The following is a 20,045-nucleotide window of genomic DNA, read 5'->3' as shown; positions in this document are numbered from 1 at the left end:
GTCACCAGGGTTCCTAATAAGTGATAACCTGTTGCCGTTGAGTCAATTCTGACTTCTAGCGACCCCATAGAACAGAGTAGAACTGCCCCATAGGGCTTCCAAGGAGCACCTGGTGTTTTCGAACTGCCGACCTTTTGTTTAGCAGCGGTAGCTCTTAACCACCAACTGCACTACCAGGATTTCCAATAAATGATAGCTCTTATTATTTCGCTTGAACCAACCTTGAAATTTCATCATTATGTAATACAGAATATGCCCCTGTATTGCTAATCTGACAACTATGCAGTCCCCAGTACTGTGGACCTGGCTGTGGGCTTGATTCAGGGAATTCAATGATGATCCAATAGCAGGTGTTGTTTTCATGGGAGACAGACATGTGCACAGGCAAATGTGAAAACACAGTGGAAGTATAAATGATTAAAAAAACTTACCATCTATTTTAAAATTTGGACACCAAATTTTTCAAAAGCCAAGCATTCAAAAGTCAAAAATTCAATGTTTAATTCAAAAATTTAAACATTCCTTTAAAATGTGTTATCCTGAGTCTCCACTAGAGATCAGTATAACATAAGGAATTAAAGTACTTGCCCACACTATTTCATAAAGCAGCCCCTGCAGATAGATATTGTTCCCTTTAAAATACACACATACCATAACACACATGTATAACTTTAATGGTTCATGTTTATATATTTAACTACATCTAATTGTGCATGTTATTTAGGTGCTTGAAATTTTAGGGAAAAACAAAATAAACAAATCAGTCCTAACAATACATGTGAGATTATAAATACAATCAGAGCAATTCAGAGTCTCTGGAACATATAGGATAAGATTTATTTGAAATCAGATACATCCTTGTTTTATGTTTGACATACTATTTAAAATAGAGGATAATTTCAACTGAAATATAAGGAAATCTACTTATACTTTATTAATAGCCAATGTGTGTGTATATATTTTCATCCATCTAGATAGCCACCTTTTTAAAGTGTTAAAAAGCAAAGATGTCACCTTGAAGACTAAGGTGTGCCTGACCCAAGCCATGGTGTTTTCAATCACCTTGTATGCACGCAAAAGCTAGACAATGAAGGATGAAGACCAAAGAAGAATTGATGCCTTTGAATTATGGTGTGTTGGCGAAGAATATGGACTGCCAGAAGAACAAACGAATCTGTCTTGGAAGAAGTACACACAGGATGCTCCTTAGAAGCAAGGAGGGTGAGACTTTGTCTCACATACTTTGGACATGTTATCAGGAGGGATCAGTCCCTAGAGAAGTACATCATGGTTGGTAAAGTAGAGGGTCAGCAAAAAAGAGGAAGACCCTTGACAAGATGAATTGACACAGTGGCTGTGACAATGGGTTCAGGCAAAACGATGATTGTGAGAATGGCACAGAACTGAGCAGTATTTCGTTCTGTTGTACATAGGGTCGTTACGATTGGAACTGACTCAATGGCACCCGACAACACCAGATATAAACATACTCCTCACTTTTTGACTGTCTCGTTATCTTATATTTTGCATTTACAATAATAGTAAAAAATCTGCTAGCTAACTATTTTGCACATTAACAACATATGTCTGGCAGTAACAAATGACAGGCGTGAGGGAAGAGTAACGCTGGTGCGGTGGTTAAGGTTATGTGTCAGCTTGGCTGGGCCATGATTCTCAATGGTTGGGCAGCTATGTAATGATGTAATTTGGCAGTTATGCAATGATGTAATTATCCTCCATTTTGTGATCTGATGTGATATCACCAATTTGTATAATGCTGATTTTTGCATAATAACCTGGCCTTTGAACCTAACCATGTTAATAAGTGAGAAGTGGGTATAGATATATCAGCATGTCTCCATAGCTCCCCAAAGAAGCCTCAATTAACTCCCTTTCTATTATCTACTTGTAGTTGAGAGATGAAATAGTAATTTTCTGGATGTGTCCTGGTGTGCTGTGAAATTTCATCTATTCTCTTTCTACATCTATAATACTCATTAGTAAAAATCCATATTCAAAATGTTCATTTTTCTGAAACATTTTCAATGACCTCAGAGAGACTAAGCAATGCTTAATACTCTGTGGTATGTAAAAATGTGAAGAAAAATGTTAATACATTTAAGAATTCATATATTTTAGCAAGCACAGAAAAGTTTCAGCTTAACTTCACAGTTAACCAGGAAATTACACTGAAGTTGGCACCTCCTTCTCCATATATTTTGGTTATTCAAAATTTTCATGCATGAACACACACAGGTAGTAGAGGTGTCTCAGTGTAGAGGACTAAGTTAGGGGAATAAATTGTTTAATCTCTGCTTGGAACAAGTCAGGAATCCTCACTTTATCCAGATGTATTTAGTGAAATTGGTGAGAAACAGAAATACTGTCCCAACCTTTGGTTCTAGAGTCAGAGCTAGGTTAGTGCCTCCATACAGGAAAAAAGACAGTGCCACGACCCCCTGTCTTTCTCTTAGCCCAGTGGGGTAACACTGCCATATAATTGAGGAAGAAAGACAGTGCCATGACCCCCTGTCTTTCTCTTAGCCCAGTGGGGTAACACTGCCATATAATTGAGGAAGAAAGACAGTGCCACGACCCCCTGTCTTTCTCTTAGCCCAGTGGGGTAACACTGCCATATAATTGAGGAAGAAAGACAGTACCACGACCCTGTGTCTTTCTCTTAGCCCAGTGGGGTAACACTGCCATATAATTGAGGAAGAAAGACAGTGCCACGACCCCCTGTCTTTCTCTTAGCCCAGTGGGGTAACACTGCCATATAATTGAGGAAGAAAGACAGTACCACGACCCTGTGTCTTTCTCTTAGCCCAGTGGGGTAACACTGCCATATAATTGAGGAAGAAAGACAGTACCACGACCCTGTGTCTTTCTCTCAGCCTAGGCGTAGTGGTTAAGTGCTATGGCTGCTAACCAAAGTGTCGGCAGTTCGAATCTGCCAAGCACTCCTTGGAAACTCCATGGGGCAGTTCTACTCTGTCTTATAGGGTTGCTATGAGTTGGAATTGACTCGACGGCACTGGATTTGGTCGGTTTTTTGAGTGGGGTCACACTGTCATAACTGAGGAAGAAAGACAGTGCCACAACGCTGTTGTCTCCACCCAGTGGAGTAACACTGTCACATAAGTGGATGCATTTTTATCTACCATAACAAAAGGAACTAATTTCTCTCCTAACATATACCCAACAGCATGACCTTTATTCTTGTTGAAAACATCATGTTTTTCCCTTTTTTCTACCCTGCAGAATTGCTATTTGAAGTGAGCGCTGCTGTGGGGAACTTAGAAGATATCACATTAGAGTGCTAAGCTAGTAGGTTTTGGAGTCACAAAGTCATGAGTTAGAATCTCAACATTGCCTACCAGTTTGTGAACTTGTGCAAGTTATAATTAACACTGAACCTCTGTATTCTCATCTCATCCTTACAGTGGAACAATAGTACTTAAATCGTAGAACTTTTGCATGGATTGAAAATAACCTATTGGTTAATGGAGGAAAAAAATGGATGTGTTCCTACCACAGTGTTCATCACATAACAGGTATTCAATAAAATATTTTGTTAAGCACTTTAGATCCTGTATCTAGCACTGTGCTTAGAACATAATGTTGATCAATAAATATTCAGTGAAATTTCCACTATGTCTATGACTACTACTGCAGTGGTCCAAAGAATTGGCAGAAAATGGAGCCAGTGCTAACAGCTGCATGAATTGTATAACATTTTCAGCTATATTGGGCCAAATTGCTGGCATTACTTTGGGCAGCCCTTTCCCAGTGACAGGAAAGGGTAACCCAAGTCTCGTGTTTACCTCACGACAGGAGAAGTGAATGGGGATATAGGTCAGTACATTTTCAGAGTTGGAGGAATCACCTTTCCTGACATCCTCTTCCTTATTTTCTATTACAAAAATGAGTACTGTGGGTATTTTCAAAAGCACCTGTTTTCATGGGGTAATAAACATAATACTCTCTGCAATAACTAACTAACCAACCAACCAGTTAACCAACTAAATAAGTGTCTGTTCTTCTGCCAACCCAGTATAATGTGGCTAATGAAGGAAGAGATTAAGGACATTTAATTAGGTGGCTCATTGGTGTGATAAAAGGCTGAAGTTATCTATGCCTGTAAGTGTTGTCTCTTTCAGACAACATGAATGTACATATAATAGTGACATCAGTGTAAGATGATCCTGGCATTTTGTTGGTGAGCATGAAAAGCCTAGTTCTGATCTGAAACATGCATATAGTTAAGACAAATGTTTTGAGGAATTTTCCTTTGTTCTTCTCCTTATTGATTCTTAAATGTCTATAGGATACACAAAGAAGAAATCCTCAGTGTACAAGCTGCTTCAAGAAACACCTCTAATGTTAATATAAATTTAGACATGTTTTCTAGAATGAAAATCTGTATGCCTGCTTTCTCACTTGCAGGTGCTCTGCTTCACCCTCAATGATGGTAGTAATATCAGTCAATGCCCAGGCAAATATTCTTATAAGACATTCAGCTGCAAACAGAGTGCTTTGACTGCTACTGAAAATACTCTTTGCCAATGCGTTTTACTGCTCTAGCTCATGGAAATGGTAACTTTTTATGAATAGCTGAATAATTATGTAATTTCTTTTATTCACTAAGTATGTTGTACAAAATACTACGAGCTAATGCCCCAGCAATGGCATCTTAAATCCTGACCCCTAGTTATGGATTGTGGCTGTTACTTTCTCCCAACCACAGCTGCCCTTTAAAGGTACTGTAAAATTCAGGAACCAATTTCAACAAAAAATACCATTAGTGCCAAAACAGGAGAAATGACATAATCTAAACTAAAACCAGTCTTTGAATACAGGAAGGACACTGCCTTTTCAAACTTTAGTAAAGACTATAAAAGTCAACTTAGTATTAAAGAGCAAAAGAGACTATGTGGGCATAACTAGAAGTCTGGACTTCTTCATTTAACTTTTACATTGTATTTGCTGCCATGGAGCAAAGCAGAGAAAATAGTATCATGATATGTTTTACCTCTTCCTTTGCTTTCAATTGATAGGTAATTTGTATTGGTCTCTTTAATATGATCAACATTGAACCAATTTTTTCCAGGTCTCATATTTCTTTCTATATGATTTAATTCCTTATGAATCTGGGGGTAAGGGTAAAAATAGTGTAAAATTAAAATTTACTGAATCACTACCAGTGTGCTAGACAGTTACATATACAATATCTTATTTAACCTTCTTAACATGTCTATGGGAGCCCTGGTGGTGTAGTGGTTAAGCATTCAGCTGTGAACCAAAAGGTCAGCAGTTCAAATCCACTAGCCACTCCTTGGAAACCCTATGGGGCAGTTCTGCTCTGTCCTATAGGGTCACTATGAGTCGAAATTGACTGGACAGCAATGGGTTTGTTTGTTTTTTCAGTTATGATGTCTATGAGGGTTAGGCAGTATTATCAGACAGAATTAGTTAGACACTGTTTGAGATGATCTGAAGTTTTTTGTTTTTACAGTTGCTCATGGCAATTCCATGTGTTGTAGAGTAGAACTGCTTCATAGGCTTTTCAAGATTGCAAACTTTTATAAGCAGATCAGCAGGCTAGTCTTCCTAGGCTACTCTGGGTGGGTATGAACGGCCAACCTTTCAGTTAGTACCTGAGCACTTAATGGTTTGCACCACCCATCTACTCAGTCATTGGATGAATAAAATAAGTCAAATACTTTCAATATTACACGGCCAATATGTGGTAGTATTCAAATTCGACTGGCTGCAAAATTGATCTTCTTTTCAGTCCATGTACGAGTACCCCAAGGACAGATTTTAGTACCCACCTAGGTGTTGGTATTAGGCTGCCATTAGGTGCTGTGTTCAGCTTTACAAATGGGCCATCTCCAGTGGACAAGACTGGCATAGATGAGTTCTCACTCCTAGGGAAAAGCACACACAGATCAAAAGAAAAAAAAAAAACATACTTTCAGTCATTTATTGTTGTGGGCATTAAAATAAATTATGGAATTCCATACAAAGAGACTAACATTTTAATATAAAATCTCAGATGTTGTGCTGTCTAAAAGTTGGTGCAAAAACAAAACAAAACCCACTACTATCGAGTCAATTCCAACTCATAGCGACCCCATGGGGTTTCCAAGGCTGTAAATCTTTATGGAAGTAAACTGCCATTTCTTTCTCCCATGGAGTGGTCAGTGGTTTCTAACCACTTACCTTTTGATTAACAGTTGATTGCTTTGCCCACTGCAAGACCAGGGTTCAAGTCTATAGAATTACCCATAAAGCTGCAATATGTAGTTTTTATTATTGCATAATACCTCTAGACCTTGATTGCACGCTCATATATTATTTTACAAAGTTAAAAATCAGTGCACATATTGTTTTGATGTCTGATTTTTCATTTGACATTTCTTTGTTTTCCAGTAGTTCCCATAATGATCAGTTTTAATGACAACATTTCGAGAATTGCTGCACCATCATTTATTAAGCCTTTCTCCTGTTGTGTGTAATTCTCTTTTGAAACATGCATGCTGCTTAAGAACAACGTAGTGTTTACCTTTCAAAAGGTTGCTTTGTTCTTGATATTTCCATCAATTCAAAGCAGCACAAGCCCTTATTTAAAGCCAGAAGCCATGTGGCCACCCTGAAAGGGTATATATAGCCTAGACCTGCAAGTACAAATAGTGAGCCAGAACTGGGTGGAAAATGAGATACCTCCCTGTGTTAAAAGGCATTTAAGCCCCTGGGCTTCTTTTCCCTGAAAACATATTTATTTTCTAATTCTGCTTTCAGCTATGTACCTTCACTGAAGATATCATAGTGTCAGGAAATGTCCAGCACATTTTGGTTCCCTAGGCTCCGCTGAAGACTTGTAGCTTCTCAATTCCTAATCTTGTTTCTTATCTTTTATTTATTTCAGACTTTAATCTTCCTATAAAAATATGATATGCCTTCAGTCTGGAAAAATTCTGATTCCTGCTTTCTTCCCCTGGTTATCAGGGAGACAATGGGTTTCTATCTTTTGGTGTACAACTGGTCATGATGGAGCCACCCACTGCCCCTCCAAAAGAAGGCCCAATGTTTCCTTCAGACTGTGGCCAACTCTGACTCTTTTCTATCTGGGTAAGGATATAGCTGTTATGATCAATAAAAAGAAAAAACATGAGGTGGAGGGAGTTCTTCTCACTTTCAAGTGAGACAACCCCTTGAGTAAACTGGAAGATAGTTGGTTACCTTTCACCCACTGAACAGAGAGAGTAACGAAGGCTATACTTAATGTCCCAGAATTCAGCATTTGGCACTTATATTTTATAAACAGGAAAAGTAACTCAAGTACCCGAAGCAGTGTTGATTCCTTTAATAAAACCTAAAATGGATTTACTAAAGGAAAGATGAGTGTTTCTGTTGTTAGATGTGAAGATATTCATCCCATGTGAGCAGAAGGATTGTCTTATTTAAATATTAATATAAAATGTATTTGCTATAATTTAGAAAACAAACCAAAAACAGGCATAACGATTTCAAAGGACAGTGAGGATGCAGAAGGTCAGACATGCTCTAGGTCAGGAAGGACGTCACCAGCTAAGAAGCATTCTGTTTAAGGACTTACATTACGACAGAACACAGATCCAAAGAGATCATTAAAAAAACAAAAACAAAAAAACCATTGCCATTAAGTGGGTTCCAACTCATAGTGACCCTAGAGGACAGAGTAAAACTACTCCATAGGGTTTCCAAGGAGCAGCTGGAGGGTTCGAACTGCCAACCTTTTGGTTAGCTGACAAACTCTTAAATGCTGCGTTACCAGGGCTCCAAACAGATCTTAGAGGGCCTTAAATTTTACCATTGGTACAGCTTCTGTTAGAATTCATTGTACCACACTTTCCTTTTAAAAATATCAAAGACTGCCTATCCAATTTGAAGACACATGAATTGTGTCTACTTTGCCTGCAGGCTCTCCAGAAATACCACTGGAATTGGTTCATTAGTGCATATCTTTGCTGTGAAGGTAAAGGTGGTGGGTCATAGTTACTCTTCATTTTCCCTTTTAGACATCTCTCATCTTTTTACCTTTGCTCGCATTCCTAGCGTCCTTATTATGCTGAATGCCTGTCATGTATTGGACATTCTTCTAGGTAGTTTTCTAGCTTCCTGACTCTACAAGCTTTTTCTATAGTCCTAGGATTCTCAAATGGTGTTGTCTGGACCAGCAGCATCAGCCTCACCAAAGAATGTATTAGAAATGCAAATTTCCCATCTCCACCTCAGATCAACCAAATTAGAAACTCCAGGCATGGAACCCAGGGATGTGTGTTTTAACAAGTTCTCCAGGAGATTCTGATGCATGTTACAGGCTGTGAACCACCACCCAAACCCCAAAACTACTGCCATCGAGTCGACTCTGACTCATAGCCACCCTATGGGACAGAGTAGTACTGCCCCATAGGGTTTCCAAGGCTGTAAATCTTTACAGAGCAGACTGCCACATCTTTCGTCCATGGAGTGGCTAGTGGGTTCAAACTGCTGACCGTTCAGTTAGCAGCAGAGCGCTTTAACCACTGTACCACCAGGGCTTCTCTGGGAACCACAGTGAGCCAAATATAACATCTACTTCTTCTGCTTGCTAAGGGTTTTTCTTTTTTACTTCTAAAGTGACTTACAGTTACCTGATAAGTCATCTATGTTAAGGCACTCATTACCAAGTAGGGGAATACCTTGAATGGTAATGTATTAAAAATGTACTTCGCATACGTGGGTTTTAGACTCTTCAATTATCTCTAGCTGTCCCCCTTTTCTTTCCCTTGGATATCTCTCTTAAGACGGACCCTGAAGGGATGCATTAATTTCTCCAGAAATTCAAAATGAAATCTGGACAAAGATTAAATTGAATAATGTTAAAATTATTTATGAATCAGTTTTCTTGATGGTCTTGGCAGCTAATTTTTTTAACATTTGCCTATTCTAGAAGAAAGGAAGACTAGTGGTAAAGCTTTAAGAATAAAGGATGTTCCAGAAATACTAATTGTTCTACCCGTGATTCACAAATGCTGTTCCACAGTGATGTTTTCATTGTTCCATGAAGAAGCAATAAAGGTTTATACACAGAGAAAAGAGACACCCATATATCTTATATCATGAGATTGTCTTTTCTACATTTTTAATCTCAAACTTGCATGAGAAAATAGAATGCAGTTGACTTTGCACTTACGTTGGCATGGATTATTTAGAATAACTGGGCAAAATACTCTTGAAAAAAATACAAAGTTTTTGAACGATTAAATTTCTGTACTAAATGTTGATGTCAGCAACCTTAGAGTGGCATGTTGGGGCCGTCAGTTTATACAGATATTTCCAGGTGCTGGATGTTAGAGTTTGGAATTTAATTTGAGACAGACTATCTGCATTTCAAATCCTGCCAAGTCAAACTCAGCCTTTTTTTCTGACTGAACACAGTTTATCCCAATTGGTATTCACATATAAACAGAATATAAAGCAGCAGAATAAGTTTACAACAAACTATTCCTTATTTTAAGAAATGATGGAGGCAATAGATACTACATTTTAAAAAATGTTCTTGGCAAAAATAAAAGGTTAGTAACTCTATGTTGTCACTGTTTTTGAAGGACAAAATCTCAGAATGACTGCGAAGTTGAATTGTTAAGAAGGACTATATGAAGTTCTGCAGCTAATGCATTCACCTGAGGCTTTCCATATCTCAGTTGCCTTTTCTTGCAAGAAAATTAGTTGTTAACGTTTACAGAGGTTGTGTGTGAAGATTACAGATGGAGCTTGTGCTTTTTAACTCCTGAAAACATTGCAGACCTGCAGAACTAGGCAACCCCATCACATATTAGCATAGCGGTGCAGAAGTTTGGTATCACATAGAAATGTCATATAGTATTACCTTGTTGACATACTAATGCCTCCAGGAAAGCTATTTCTCAATCTTTATTACCATTTTTATGGGTTATGTGCCCTCAAAGGGCTCCCTGGTTTCAGGGAAACTTTATTCTATGCGAGAAAAGAAGCATATAGATGCAACCATTATTATTTTTTGAGGCCATATATAGAGTATAAAAATATACTCATAGATGAATTCTAGGGAGAGAAAGAAGGATATCCCAAGGCTACTTGCACACATTAAATCTTCTGCCTCTCTTCTCATGCCCTGCTTAGGTTTCTTCTCTTTTGTCTCGCTCCTCAGACTGTATTTGCTGCAATAAGAATTCTCCCCTGAAGCAGGAAGGAAGGAGCTTAGGTAGGGATGTTTTAAGCTATTGGATACACTAAAGCAAAAAAGAATAATCACACATTGCAATGCTGCAGCCAGGCACTGTAGCCCATTTCACACCCCAAAAGGTTTAAGTAATGAATAGAGCCAGGTGGGATTAGCCTGAAAAGCCTTTTGAAGAAGGATGGACCTTCCTTTCAGATTGGAGGGAAAGAAGGGATTGATTTGGCAGGGCAGGAGGTAGGCGAGAGCATTTTAGGGGTCATGGAATAGTGCAGGGAAGGGATTTCAGGCAAAAGATGGCAAATCATCCCCAAACAGGGTCAGGCATGTGGGCAGTCCTTTAAGCACCTTGATTGGGCTGGACAAGTTTCCATTACCATTGCTTATTCATTTACCACATTTGTAAGAACACACCTGGCTTTCCCTGAGAGCCATGAAAGCTCTTAATGAACAGGTACGTGAAATTAATTTTAGATTTTCTGACCTCAGCCCTTAAAATTTGTAATACTTCCAGAGAAAGAAAAAAATAGATCAATGGAAAAATTATCTTGACCTAGTCAATTTCCTCCTTTGTACAAGTATTAAGAACAAGAGAGAAACTGATGAGGCAGCCTGGTGGATGCTCCCCATTATCTTATAAATGTAATCTCATTAGGAAGGAAACAAATCCTTGGCCATCTCCAGCTAAAAATATGGCTGATATTTACTTAGTGATACTTAGGGGAGATTGCTAAAGAGACGCTCTCCTTTATTAAATCCTTAGGCACTTTATTAAGTCCTTAGGCACTCTCTATGCCTTATTAAATCAGGTCACAAATGGGTTACATTGTTGGATGACCAGATTAGAACCTCTTGTAGTAAATGCTTGACTCATACGCACTTTCACATGATCTTCTCCTCAGTTGCTTTTGAAGTTTATTTATTTTTGAGTAATAGGCATGATTACATTTTATGTGAAGTTTGCTTGTTGCATATATTTTTTCTTTGCATTATTATTTCAGAGGGCATACGTGAGAAATTTCTTTTTGAATTTAGGGGTAGGAAAAACCTGTCTTCATTATGGAATTGGTAGCATTTATTCCATCTCACAATGAATGCTATGTGATATTCAATGTTTTCTTTTTTGTGTGGGTTTTCAAGAATCTTAGATACAAATGTTAGTAATTGGGCTAGACCTTTCTGTTTTATAGACTTGCCAGCTTATTCCTTTGGACCTTATTTTCATATGCTGTTGCTAGTTGCTGTTAAGTAGTCCCCAGACTCATGTGGATGGTGCCCGGACCTGCATAATCCCCATGATTGGTTATGGATAAGGCCATTGTGATCCATAAGGTCTTTATTGGCTGATTTTCAGAAGTAGAGCTCCAGGCCTTTTTACCTAGTCCATCTGCGTCTGGAAGATCCACTGAAACCCGTTTGGCATTATAGCAACACCAACCCACCACTGCCAGACAGGCGGTGGCTGTGCACGTGGTGTGCCAGCTGGGAATTGAACCTGGGTTGCCTGCATGGAAGGCAAGAATTCTACTACTGAACTACCAATGCCTCGTTTTCACATATAGTGGTCTACTTACTATACTGCATATGCTCTTTGTTATAAATCACCTCAGTTTCTTTTTAAAAAGAGAGAATGGAGAAGTTAGAGAAGGAGGGAGTAAGAAAGTGAGGAAGGAATGAAAACATAAGGAAGAAAGAAAATAAGGAAATGATGAAGGAAAGAAAATTTAAAGGATGGGAGGGAAAAAGGAGTATTACTCCATTAAATTTTACCAATTTTATTCAAAATTGTCCTTGATCTCATAGAATGAACATCAGTGATTATAGTTTGAGCAGTTGTAAGTACTCCTTAGAAAATAAATAGAAAAAAAAAATATGGAAGCTTTAGTTACCTGCTTTATAGGGCTAATGCTTTCTCCTGGTCTCACCTGTGTCCATTGCAGAATACAGAAGAAAAAAGCCCCTCCCTAAATAACAGGATCTAAGGAAATGATAAAGGATATTGATTTGGGGGACAAGATACTCTCTTGTTGCTTTTGTGTAATAGACGAAATAACTATATGTTGCAGAAAATTATTGGTAGGTGATTCACAATTATACCAGAACATAAAAGATTTTCTTGCCCTTTTCTGTGTATAATATAGTATCAATAATTTCATTGCCACATAAAACTCTTCGTGTTACAAAATACGTATTAAAGAGTATTAGCCAAAATAGGAGTTAAAGACAAAGAGAATTCTGCCTTAATTGTGTCAGTGCCAATAAAGTTACATTTAGGTAAAAGAGTCAGTTATTTCCCAGTAATATGTTTATCAATATTGCAGTGTGATTAATTACTTTTGTGTGTGGCCTTTCTAGCCACGGTCTTGTAATTCCCATCCAGGTGATTGGGCAGGACTGCATGATAAGGTAATTGTGGCCCACCAAGGGGATTGATGAGTTTTGCCTTAAAAGAGAGCCAATTCCAGAGCAGAGAGGAGTATGCTACCACCACCAAGAAAGAACAGCCAGAAGCAGACAGTGCATCCTTTGGATCCAGGATCCTTGCACTGAGAAGCTCCTGTAAGCAGGAGAGAGAGAGAAAACTGTAACCCTGAGGATGGTGAGAAGCCATGGCAGGAGAGACCCAGCAGCCGAGACCTGGCAGCAGGAGATAGTACATTGGGCTTCCCGGCCCACGGAGAGAGAAAGCTGAGTGCCTTTGGGGAGAGACCTAGGGCCAAGGGAGAGGCATGCTTGCGAGCACAGCTGTCCTAATGGAAGAACTGTATCATGAGTGCTCCTGAGCCTGAATTGTAACCTGTTACTTCCCAATAAAGCCCATAGGATCGTGAGTATAATCCGTGAGTTCTGTATGTCCACTGTAATGAATTATTGAACCCAGCAGAGAAGTAGAGAGTGCTCAGGCAGTTGGGGTCAGGGTTGGTAAAGATGGGTGGAGAGAGGAAGCTTGTCTGGCCCCTGTCTCATGGGAATCAGCCTTGCTCTGTTGATATTGTTTCTCCTTCCCCCTTGTGAAGTCAGAGGAGGTCAGACAGTGCCCTCAAGCCATTTTTTACAAATATTTAGTGGAAGAAATGAGAAATGAATTTTTCCAAAGGAGAAATAATACCAGTCTGTGGCTGGTAAAAACCTCACCATAGATTTTTTTTTCCCCCTTTTAGGAAAAAGTGTTCCAGAGAAATTAAAATAGTCCAAGTGTCAGAATGAACAGCTACGGCATCCCCTGGGATAAGTCACAGATTCTCAATAGGATATTTAAGCCTGGTTGCAGTAGAAAAAAAGTTTTTTGTTTTGTTTTGCTAAGCTTTGTTTTTAATACCAGGTAAAGGGTTTTTTGGGAAAGTCAAGTTACCAAATAGAGAAATTCTGTATGAGTTCCACGTTTCCTACCGAGGCAGGATCATTGATTCCTTTGGTACGGGAGGTCTGCTCTAACAGAATAACCTGGGGCTCTTTTAGGCACTAGGACCTCAGCACTTCACTTTAGCCAGCATCATTCATGAAAGTCTTAGCCTTGGTTCTGTACAGCCCCTAGTAGCCCATGATAATACATTGGAGATTTGTAGTTGGATAAGAAAAGAATTACATCTTTATTTCTACTGTCCTCTGATTGAAATTTATTATTTCCTTCATCTACAATGAAGATGTACTAACTACAATATCACCAGCTATCTATCATTTTTGTCACTAAAAAACCTACAGCTATCCCATGTCATGTAGTTAGTGGCTGCATAAAAAAATTAACATTCGTCATTTATATTGTGATCATTAGAACCATCAGAAGCCAAAATCCAAACCCAGTGCCTCAAGCTGATTCCGACTCATAGTGACCCTGTAGGACAGAGAAGAACTGCTGCATAGAGTTTCCAAGGAGCGCCTGACGGATTCAAACTGCCGACCCTTTGGTTAGCAGCCGTAGCACTTAACCACTACGCCACCAAGGTTTCCGATCTCATTTAATACTTTGATAAAAATACGTATGTTAACCATTATCATATTGTTTTTAATATTTTGATAGTTTTCAATGTAATTAATTTCCCTTGTAATTATGAGTATTCTACTTTATGCATTTAAAAATATGAACCTGGGTATGAACCTGAGAAGATAACGTTTCACCAGACTGCCAAGAGTATCCATGACCCACAGAAAAAAGGTTACAACACCTACCCTGGAGCGATGGTTCTCAAACACTAGCATGCATTAGAATCACCTCAAGGGACTGTTAAAACAGATCTCTGGGCCCCACTCCAGACTTTCTGATGCAATAGGCCTGAGGCAGGGTTCCAGAATTTACATTACCATACATACATCCCAGATGATGTTGATTCTGCAGGTTTGATCCTAAAATCACACACTGAGAATTTTGCTTTAATTGTGTCAATGCAAATAAAGTTTCCGAAGACCAGGTGATTCTGACGTGTAACCAGCTTTGAGAGCTGCTGACCTAGCTCTTGGATTGATTACAAGAGGCATATTTGCTCCCATTCCTCCTTCCCTGGCTATAACCATTGTGCTTTTTCCCAGCCCTGTCCTTTCCTGATAAAAGGGAAAGTAAAAGGTGAGGAAAAGAACTTTTAAATAACCTATTAAAGATTAATCTTAGAAAGTTATCAAGTTATTATAGTTTGCTAATCATTAAGGAGCAAATACTAAAAAAAGAAAAAAAAATTTCTTCTCCTTAATGATTTTTAGTTAATACATTTTTTATTTTAAAAGAAACCACCTCATATTTATAACTTATATTTCAGGTACATGATGGGCTCTTTAGCCAGGTCGATTAAATCATGAATGATAATGTATACATATTATATATATGTATAAGAAAAACAAACCAAACCCAGCGCTGTCGAGTTGATTTCAACTCATAGTGACCCTATAGGCCAGAGTAGAATTGCCCCATAGAGTTTCCAAGGAGCACCTGGGGGATTCGAACTGCCGACATTTTGGTTAGCAGCCTTAGCACTTAGCCACTACACCACCAGGGTTTCCATATATATACGTATATATTATTATATATTAGCTAAGGATAAAATAAAAAGCATCTTTAGTGCTAAACCTGCAAATTAAAAAAAAAAAAATCAGAATTTATTTAATTATTTCTGTAGAAAGTTAGCAAGTACAAAGAAATTGTTTAAGGTCAAAGATAGTAGTGTTCTTTTTTCTGCTGGTTACCACGTCATGTCTTAATTGTTCCATGTTCTGGGTTGTAATAAGTTAAGGTTTTCTGCACAGGGTCAGACTGACAGAAAATATGGACAAGAACAAAAGCACCTACTTGCCCAGCCACTTCTTAAGCTAGATTTACACAGCACAGGTTCTATTTTCTGTGTTCCAGGACTTAATGCTAAACTTGTGGGTGCAAATTTGTAAGTGTCCTTAATGTGGGAATTTTCAATCTTTAGGCTCTCTTTATTTGAAAAACCAAAAACCCGTTGCCATCAAGTCAATTCCGACTCATGGTGACCTTACAGGACAGAGTAGAACTGCCCCACGGAATTTCCAAGGAGCAGCTGGTGGATTTGAACTGCCAACCTTTTGGTTAGCAGCTGTAGTTCTTAACCACTGTGCCACCAGGGCTCCCCACAACATTTTCAAAACACTTTCTGAAATGGGAGAATACTTCAGCTATTCCATTTCTCATCTGGGCTTGAGAATGAGAGGTCTAACATAATGTGATGTTACTGATATTTGAACTTCAGGTGTCTTGCACAAGATGATTATAGGGTTTAAAAATGAACAGCAACCCCTTTTAGGCTGTCTGATAGGGACGCAAATCATCCAATTAATATTTCCTAAATCTGTAAAGTTTTCCAGAGCTGATGATTTCTTTTCTACTCGTTTTTAATGGATTAGCAAAGCAAACCAACTTGCTGAGTTCATATATTGGGTTAGAAACTGTGTAGTGTTCTTTCCTAGAAAATACCATTTAAAAAGCATTATTCTAAGTTTCTTCAGCACTTATTCTTGGATCAGGATAAAACGTTTACTTTCATACTTTGATCAGTGACGTGAAAATGTTATTCAAAGTACGTTTTACTTATGCATGCTATAAATGGCAGGGAATGAAAAACTTTGATTTAAAAAAGCAAAGGCTGATGAAATATACCTCATATGATTTACTAGAATCTGTGGGGAATCGCATTTTATACTTTATCTGCATAAATAATCTTGAGAGACTACAGGGTCTTTTAAATAAATTGAGTCTTAAATTACTTTCCACTGTACCAAACACATCATTTTAAACTTGCTAAGTTTTCTTTCAGTTACCATGCACCAGTCTAGACAAATTCTCATTAAGACTATGACTTGATTTCAATTACTAGAGCACTGTGGAGACTATTTAATAAGCGCAGGCCTAATGATTAAAGTCTTCACAGAGAGTACCTGACTCATTTCTGAAGAAAGCAAGTGTCTGACCTTCACCCCAAGTATTGTATCTAAGGCAGTGGATGTGCTGCTTGCTTGATACACACTAAAAAACCTAGTTCTTTGTCCCTGTCTGCAGCTGAAAGGATTGTGATTCACAGGAGATGAGGTCAGTGAACTAGAGGGTAAAATCTGCATGGGGGAAAAAAAAGGCCAAAAACATGTAAATAAATAGTACACAGTTTTGTGTGGAGTTGGCTGTCACTTATTCAGGTAGACCATTTTCTAGAAAGCCTTCCCTGACATACTCAAATTGAATTAGGTTCTCCCATAGTGCATTGTATTTATCACATTATATTTTAATGATCTCTTCATGTGTCTTATCTCTACCACATAAGCATTTAAAATAAAAACATGTCTTACTGATCCGTGGTACAGACACAATATCACTGCTAATGCTTAGGTTTCTGATCAAAATAATTATATTAGCAACAGTTAAAAGGCAATAAAGACGTGTTTTGTAATAGATATTCTCTCATGCAACTGTAGAAATCAGTATTATGCTATCATCTAATATATTTCATTCAAATTCATCCAAAAAATTTCTGTCACTAAGATGTTGATCATTTTAATGTTGGTAAATGACTCATTTTAACACTATATATCCTCCAGGAAACATTTTAATGAAGAGTCACAAACCACAATGGAAAGAACCACTATGTTTTTAATCATACAGTGATGTTTAGAAAGGTGGTGAGTTGAAACACAAAGTTCCTACACAGTGAAAGGAATTTAGGATTTATCAATTATTGAAACAAGGTCAAGTTACCAATCTCCTTAGCCTAATCTTTACAAACTAAGTTACTGAGTCTATAAAACAGCCCTTCAGCCTTACTGGCAACTTTAGGCCTGAAAGCAAAAAACTTCCTAGGGCCTCAACTCTGTGAATTCACTGTTGAACTAAAATCAACCTTAACATAGGAACCTGGAATCAATGTCACTTACCCAGTGGCTTACTTGAAGTTACGATAAGTAAACAATTATCAGTTTTGGTGTTTGGTTGATTCTTTATCAAATTATATCATTCCTTCTACAGCCCATCCTCCTCTTAAGACCCTTTGTGTCTCAAAGACTCTCATGCTGAAAGGGTTTTTACTAGAATACAAGCTAGAATGTATAATAAAAAGGAATATGTGTATGTATATATGTATACACACATATATAGCGAGAAGTTTCTGATCAATACACATAAATTGATGATTATTTACATAAGGATGATAAAACCGATTTCCTCCCTTTGCTATTGATAGGAATTGCTTTCCAGTTGAGGTTGACTTTAACAGCTTGGAGCCGGAGAGTTTCCACTCTGAATACACAGTATGTTTGGTGACAGGGGAACTGGAACTCTCAATCCAACTGCAAGAAGTTATGGGGGCATTTCTGACATTTCAAGTGGGACCTCAACACATTTTCGATGATAAAATACCTACACATGGTGTTTCGGTTCTATAATGGCACTAATACAATTCTCTGCTTCACTAGAAGTTAAATAGCTTTTATAGGCTAGTTCAGAGACCTAACCATTGGATGCAACATTTCTATTGGAAAATATATTTTACTTTCAAAAAAATAACTTTGAATAAATTTTGGAGATGTGTAGGATAAAGGCTGTTATTTGTGCTACCTATTACTGAGGAAAGTAATCAAATGACTTTGAGTTTGTTGAGTCAGGAATAGATAGTTGAGATAACTACCAAATGCTAAGGGGATATGTGCATGCTTACTTAATTTCCTTTGTAACTTCATATAATCTTTTGGAATGAATTAAAATCAGTTGCCATAACATAGTTTATAAAGAAAATGTTCTACATTCTACTTTGATGAGTAGCATCTGGGGTCTTAAAAACATGTGAGCGGCCATCTAAGATACTCCATGGTCTCACCCCATATGGAGCAAGGGAGAAAGAAGAAAACCAAAGACACAAGGAAAGATTAGTCCAAGGGGCTAATGGACCACAACTACCACAGCCCCCACCAGACTGACCCCAGCACAACTAGATGGTGCCAGCTACCACCACCAACTGCTTTGACAGGGATCATGATAGAGGGTCCCAGAAAGAGCTGGAGAAAAATGCAGAACAAAACTCTACCTCTCTCTCTCTGTCACACACACACACACACACACACACACAACAGACACTGGCCTGACAGGGACTGGAGAAACCTGGGGAGTATGGCCTCTGGACATCCTTATAGCTCAGTAATGAAGTCACTCCTGAGGTTCACCCTTCAGTCAAAGATTAGACAGGCCTATAGAACAAAACGAGACTAAATGGGCATACCAGCTCACGGGCAAGGATGAGCAGGCAGATGGAACAGAAAAACTGGTAATAAGGAAGCCAAGGTTGAGAAGGGGAGAGTGTCGACATATCATGGGCTTGACACCCAATGTCACAAAATGATATGTGTATTAATTGTTTAATGAGAAACTTGTTTGTTCTATAAACTTAAAAATAAAAAATCAGTTGCCAGTTCTGGACAGAAAGTGAATAATAATTTATAATTGGGCAACTTTTAGTATATATTCAGACAGCTAGGTACGCCTATATCTCTATATGTACATACATATGTATATATAATGAATAATTCATTGCCTTAACAAATATTTAGCACCTATTCTTTTGAGACAAGGATTATTCCAGGTCTTAGTAATACAATGATGGATAAAGTAGACATGGTCCTTACTTTTAAAGACCTTATAGTTTAATATAAGATTCTGATAAACTGGTTAATTATATAGTGTTATAAGTGATGAAATAACCACATGTGACTCAGTACAGTTGGGAATCTCCAGATCTCCAAATTCACGAACACCAGAAGATCAGAGTGGTGAATTAGAGCCGACAGATTGTACAACTTAAAAGAAGTAGATTTTTACTACTTATTAAAACCTTAGCTTCCATTTTTTCCTCATTACTTTTGAGATTGATGGGAAGGTAGAAAACAAATATAGTGTATTTTTATATTTGAAGTAACATATTGTGACATCAGACTGGGTAGAAAAACAAATTTTTGGTGAGTCACGAATATGGCATTATCATTTGCATTACTCTTCCTGGGAAAGTCCTTAAATTTTGCTTATCTTTTCTGATGATCATACTTCTACAACTTTTCCTAAAGAATTATCATGAACATGTTGCAAAGATATAGCAAAAGCATATTCTCTTAAGTAATCTTGTGATTAGTTAGATCTATTATGATATCCGGAAACCCTGGTGGCGTAGTGGTTAAGTGCTACGGCTGCTAACCAAAGGGTTCGGCAGTTCAAACCCACCAGGCGCTCCTTGGAAACTCTACGGGGCAGTTCTACTCTGTTCTATAGGGTCGCTATGGGTCAGAATCGACTCGACGGCACTGGGCGGGGGGGGGGGGG

At 38.2% G+C, this 20,045-nt stretch overlaps 1 protein-coding gene across 1 annotated transcript in view; it reads right to left on the bottom strand.

Moving 5' to 3' along the window:
* The window catches only part of TMPRSS15 (transmembrane serine protease 15), a 143,427-nt gene that overhangs the window by 26,763 nt on the left and 96,619 nt on the right, over nucleotides 1-20,045 (bottom strand). Inside the window, exon 20 of the mRNA XM_049858502.1 lies at nucleotides 5,835-5,930. Coding sequence (XP_049714459.1) covers nucleotides 5,835-5,930 — 96 coding nt within the window. The remainder of the gene's footprint in view (nucleotides 1-5,834; nucleotides 5,931-20,045) is intronic.

This window comes from Elephas maximus, chromosome 18 (assembly GCF_024166365.1).
Source record: "Elephas maximus indicus isolate mEleMax1 chromosome 18, mEleMax1 primary haplotype, whole genome shotgun sequence".
Classification (NCBI taxonomy): Eukaryota; Metazoa; Chordata; class Mammalia; order Proboscidea; family Elephantidae; genus Elephas; species Elephas maximus.
Note: the sequence above shows the minus strand (reverse complement) of the source record. Positions and strands in the feature narration are given on the sequence as shown.